This window comes from Poecilia reticulata, linkage group LG7, assembly GCF_000633615.1.
Source record: "Poecilia reticulata strain Guanapo linkage group LG7, Guppy_female_1.0+MT, whole genome shotgun sequence".
Classification (NCBI taxonomy): Eukaryota; Metazoa; Chordata; class Actinopteri; order Cyprinodontiformes; family Poeciliidae; genus Poecilia; species Poecilia reticulata.
In genome coordinates, this window is record NC_024337.1 from 26022350 (window position 1) to 26027724 (window position 5375).

A 5375-nucleotide genomic window follows, 5' to 3' on the forward strand; every position below is an offset into this window, starting at 1 on the left:
ATATATATCTTATGGAATATTCTGTGCGCACGAACAACCCCGTCCGTACCAGGCTCGGTCTGCACCTGCAGCTATGTAATATTATAATAATCCTATAGGAAGTAGGTCTGATGAATTGAAACCAAAATCATTTTAGTTACTTGAGCACACCAAGCTGGAATATTCCAAAAGCAGTTTATTGTGCAGCTTAGGTGTGTCTTAAATCTGTATAACTGCGGGTAATCAGAATGTATACCAGATCTGACTGAATCACCTTGCAGCATCTTTGTATACATTTTTGTTGTCGGAGCTCCAAAAGTGCCATTGCATTTTATTAAAGTTTGGTTGATTTTGTCTTTGATCTCTCACATCACGAACCTTGCTGGGGAGGCGGAGACGTGTGTGACCGTCTTCAATATAACCAAGCTATCTGAGGTCAAATAGCTCAAATATCTCCTATCTCAAAGACTGCTGGAGACAGGCACCAGCCCCTTCGCAGCTATGCAACGATCAACATGTTCTGATGATGAAGGGATGAGTAGTGCATTCTTACAAGTGGCAAAATCCTTGCCTTCTAATGCAAAAGGAGGCTGATAAGGCTGATTCGTTTTAGTACCATCTATGTTTTAAAGTCACCATTCAGTTCTTCTGATTCTTGCACTTTATAGTGCAAATTAGATTTTTGGGGGCAAATGTTTCTTTTGCTGGCTCTACTGACATTTGAATCGACAAGAAAGTGGGTTGTAAGAAAGAGGGTGAAGACATGGCAAAGGTCAACAGCCCAGGATTCAAACCTATGACAGCTGTGTAGAGAAGAGAGGCCTCTGTAGATGGGTTACGCACTTTACCTCTACACCACCACCATGCTCCTTGTGACTAATATTTTGAATAACTTACAATTATCTGATCCCTCTTCATAGCATTGCTGACTCCATGACAACTGTAAATACAAAAATTGACTAAGAAAAACAGATTTATCTCTGTCGAATATTTAGTCCAACACTTTACTTTTTACCACTGAGGTTATAAAACTGGCCTCTGATCACATTTGAGTATTTGTGTTTTCTTTCCATATGCTTTTGGAAAGAAAGCACTGGATCAAATTTACACATGAAAATTTGAACTATGAATTTTAATAGGTTTGTGACCTCTTTAATGAGATACAAATTATTAGAGATAAAAGTACTATAAAAACGGTGTTTACTGAAACTATCAATAAGTTTGAAAAGCATGGTAGCGATGTGCTGGAGTTGGTGAAAAACCGTTCATGTTCACTAAACGTAGGGCTGGGTTTATGGAAATCTTTCTAGCAAGTCCCTCAAAAGTAGGTCATCTGAACAAACTACGCAACCCAACGATATCGCATGTCTTGGTATATGGAACCACGGATATGCCGAACTCACATGCCGAAATAGCTCAGTTGGGAGAGCGTTAGACTGAAGATCTAAAGGTCCCTGGTTCGATCCCGGGTTTCGGCATTTTACTGTTGCGTTCAGTTTTTTTAATTTCTTGCGCCATCTTGTGGCCAGACACCGAACACTGTAGACATTCATTGAAGGCGACCATTTTACGACAATGAGCTCAGTCGTTCGTTTGGTTGAATATTTATTGTCCCAACCTCCATTCAAGGAGATCACACATATTTGTAGTTATAAGGCTTCACTTTGTAACAGAGGTGTCATAATTGCACTTAGATCTAATTATGAGGAAAACATTAATAGAATTATAACATTCTATCTTTAGCTAAACATTTTACTGAGTCTCAATCCCAGCTGAACATTTCTCTCCTTTTCTCTACTCGTTATCTCTTTGAGCGCCTTCACAGCAGCAGGCAGGTCCGGCTGGATTTCCAGCAGTTTCTTAAATGCCTCTTTGGCCTCATCCAGCTCGTTCAACTTCTGGCACGCCTGGCCCAGGCGGTACCAGGCCTTGGAGGCGCCAGGTTCGAGCTGAGTCGCTTTAGCAGCACTGTCCCTGGCTCGCTGTGGTTGGTTTAATTTCAGCTGGCACAGAGACAAGTTGGAGTGAAGCTCAGCTTTCTTGATTTTAAGCTGATCAGATGAAGGGAGCTGATGTGTTTCTTCCAAACAGTTTGTGTCTTCCACCTCTCCAACGAGGCCACAAAGGGGGATGAGGAGCTTGAGGGCCCGGCTGTAGCTGTCCGTTGCTCCCCATATGTCCCCGCTCCTGAATCTACCGCCACCTCTCTCCTTGTGCGATTTCACCCACTCCCATCTTTCAGTGGGGGTCATCTCCCAGGATTCCTTTCCTGGAGTGAACGCTTGGAGCTCCACAGTGGCAATGAGAGGAAGGTCTCCATACTGGTGAAGAGAGGCTTCTGGTCCGGTTCCAATGGGAGCAAGTTGTATCTGAGCAATTAGACACAATGATTAGACCTTTGATGAAACTGACAGAACAGATTTAATTTCATTTAAGGGAAGGAACTCTCTAAATCCAGTATCCCTAGAACATCCAATCTTACCTCACATTTCTCCCCTGCTCTCATCCCCTCCAAACAAGCCTCAGTGATATCGCACTGACCCTCCCCCAGCCTCAGCGTTGTCCAGTCACCCAGCGGCACCTGCAGCACAGCATCCTGACGCCGCAGAATTGGAGCTGGCACTAAATCTGTAGCAGCAATGGCTGCCATCTTCTCATTTTCTTTTGTAGATGGAGGTCCATCGGAGTCATCGGTCTGAGCTTTGAGCTGCACTTTGACGCGACACAGTGAGCCCGGCTTCGGACAGTGATTAGTTAGACAAGCTACGGGGAAAGAAAGAGAAAACGAGTTTGAAAAACATGCGCCTGATTACGTTACTGTCACAGCAACGTAATCAGCAGTACACAGATAAGTACCCCTAAATATTAGTCATATTAAAAATGTTAAATTATAAGTAGAGATGCTAAAAAATAAAATAAATCAGTTGTTGACCAGAATTGGCCAAATTTCAACTTGATTAAATCTGATCTTGTTTTTCAGGCTGCATTTCTGTCATGTCAACGAGTGGATTTGGAATATCCAAAATCTAGTTACTTCCTCTGTTTAAGAATAAAAGCAAAAATATTTTTTAACAGTTTTTCCCACAAATGTAACAAGATGTTTCCTCTTTTCCTAATACAATTGATTCCTTATGACTAATTATTCTAATGCTAGAGGAGGGGAGTCAATACTGTGCTTATACGTTTCCAACAATGTAATCAACAGGTTACAGTACTGTAAAAACTAGAAATTCAAAATAGGTCACAAAATTCAGATCAGGAAAACTGTAACTAAAAGGAATGTCCTACATGCATCATCTGCTGTATTGGAAGAGATTTGTTGAGTCCACTCATGCGTCTCATTTCGCTGAACCCTCCAGAGGCCTCCAGGACAGACAGAAACCCACGAGGCGACATCAACAGCTTCTTGTTTATCAGGCTGCATTTCTGTCATGTCAACAGGCTCCATCACTGCGTGGAAAATATATACAGACAAAATATAAAGATAAACAACTGGTTGTTCTCATCTCTATTTTTAGATCACATTAAAAAGATAAAAAAATATTTGAAAAAAATCGGCAAAGTTCCTGTTTTGAGGGAAAGTACAATTTCAGCTTCAGAACACTGATGTATTTATGTAATCAACGGCAAAAAGAAAAAAAAATGTTTTTTTAAATTTTTACTATTATTAGTAATAATAATAATAGTCTTATTAGTCTAGTATTATTATTAGTCTGGACAACAAAAAACTCTTATCAGTTTTCTCACGTGTTTTTACTAGAGATATGTTGAATGAAAGCTCTTTCTTTTAGAAGAGGAGGTATTTTTTCCTTAAACAGTAATTTATAGCCATAAGATTTACTGAAAACCCTCCATGACATATTATATAAAACGAAAATGGTAAGTCAGTTTGACTGGTACTAGTTTTTTTGGACGAAAAACGCAGTGCTTTAGCAAAACGGCAGAGCAAATTAATAAAAATAATAATAATAATAATAATAATATATTTTTAAAAGTCATACAAAGTTACTATACTACCACAACCACATAATGTTACTTTTTGTTTGCATGGCTAAAATATAAGGTTAGGTATTGTAACAAGTTATCCACAGGGTTATTTGCGCGTTTTGTAAGCGTTTACTATTGCACACGGTGAATTATATTATGCAGCTTTTTTTTTAGAGCAACACGAGCACAGAGAAGCGTACTAAACAACCTGCATTTCATCACTCTGGAAAAGAGTCGGACCTCAGGACTCCAAACACTCACCTTATCCCACACACAGGAGTCAGTTTCCCCGTCCTTCACACAGTAACACTCCTGCAGCTTGTACCGGATAAATATTAATAACAAAAGCTCTTCTTACTGCCCTGTCTGCCTCTCTCTCTTTGTGTTAGAGGCTGGCGTCCAGCAATACAATGTGTAGCACGCAGTGTGGTGAGGAGCATTACTGCCCTCTATCGAGCTGGAGTCTCCTTTCAGTTATATCATTGATGGCATATTTTCCTCTTAACGCTTCAGTTTCCATTTCCATATCTATGCTATTATGTGTCTCCAGAAAAAAACAAACAAAAAAAAAAAACACTATAGCCTTTTGAAATAATCCTAAACTCATAACGTTCGTCTGTAAAGCAGCTTTTCTGCTTTTCTAGCAGGTGTACACAACAAGACTACATTGTGAGTCAGCCACTACAAAGGGAAAACTAAATATAGGTCAATTTGTTATAGAGTTTTATGCTTGAATGATTATTGCTTAACAATCCTTTAAAGGTTGCAGTTTTGCCTGTTTTTAGCTCTGCTGCCTAACATGTTTTTCTTCCTCTCAAATTTTGAACATATTCCTAGGTAATATTTGTAAGACGGTTTCTTTAGAAACCTTTTGCACCTAATCCTTCTTGAATTGGTCGAGAAGCCACTTTCCGATTTCTTGACAAGTTTCAAGTCTTGTCCAATTATCCGGTATTCAAATTTTCTAAGAAACTATTATGATCTTCATAAAATAAGCACATGAATTATAATGATACCAGTTTTTCTTTTAAGTTGAATAAAATTCCTGTTTTGATTTCATTATTTTAACTTATTAAGGTATATACCTGGATATAAATATGTATGTCAAAGATCAGAATTTGTTGCATTTGCTTGATTTCAGTAAAAAAAAAAATACTCAGAGTAAACCGAAAAATAAAATTAATAGTTTAACAATGTTAACATTTAGTAAGATGACAACATTTTTAATGTAAACGTAAATAAGGTATTAAATAAAGAATGACAAAGAAGCTTCAACAAATTTGTTGAAAAATATTAATTTCCAGTAGGGGTCGCTCTCTACTCACCCATTTCACAACATGACCCCTCACAGAACATTGCATATTGTAGGCTCAGGCTGGTGTATGTCTACCTATGTATTGTTTTCAAAA

General features: G+C 38.7%; 1 protein-coding gene and 1 non-coding gene across 2 annotated transcripts; one reads left to right on the forward strand and one right to left on the reverse strand.

Moving 5' to 3' along the window:
* Positions 1-1384: 1384 nt before the first annotated feature.
* trnaf-gaa (transfer RNA phenylalanine (anticodon GAA)) lies at positions 1385-1457 on the forward strand. The gene has a single exon. It is a non-coding gene; the product is annotated as a tRNA-Phe (tRNA).
* Positions 1458-1567: 110 nt separating this feature from the next.
* Positions 1568-4395, reverse strand: fkbpl (FKBP prolyl isomerase like). The gene is made up of 4 exons (XM_008413748.1): positions 4228-4395; positions 3268-3429; positions 2462-2742; positions 1568-2348 (listed from the first exon to the last, which is right to left on the reverse strand). The coding sequence occupies exons 2-4, from the start codon at positions 3425-3427 to the stop codon at positions 1719-1721; spliced, it is 1071 nt and encodes a 356-aa protein (XP_008411970.1). The 5' UTR covers positions 3428-3429; positions 4228-4395; the 3' UTR covers positions 1568-1718.
* Between the last annotated feature and the right edge of the window lie 980 nt (positions 4396-5375).

Excerpts from the sequence above, each read along its gene's own strand:
- fkbpl (XM_008413748.1), bottom strand. The coding sequence starts at position 3,427 with ATGGAGCCTGTTGACATGACAGAAATGCAGCCTGATAAACAAGAAGCT. Across the intron at positions 2,743-3,267 it reads CAATACAGCAGATGATGCAT|CTTGTCTAACTAATCACTGT; the intron begins GTAGGACATTCC and ends CTTTCCCCGTAG. Across the intron at positions 2,349-2,461 it reads GAGCAGGGGAGAAATGTGAG|ATACAACTTGCTCCCATTGG; the intron begins GTAAGATTGGAT and ends CTAATTGCTCAG.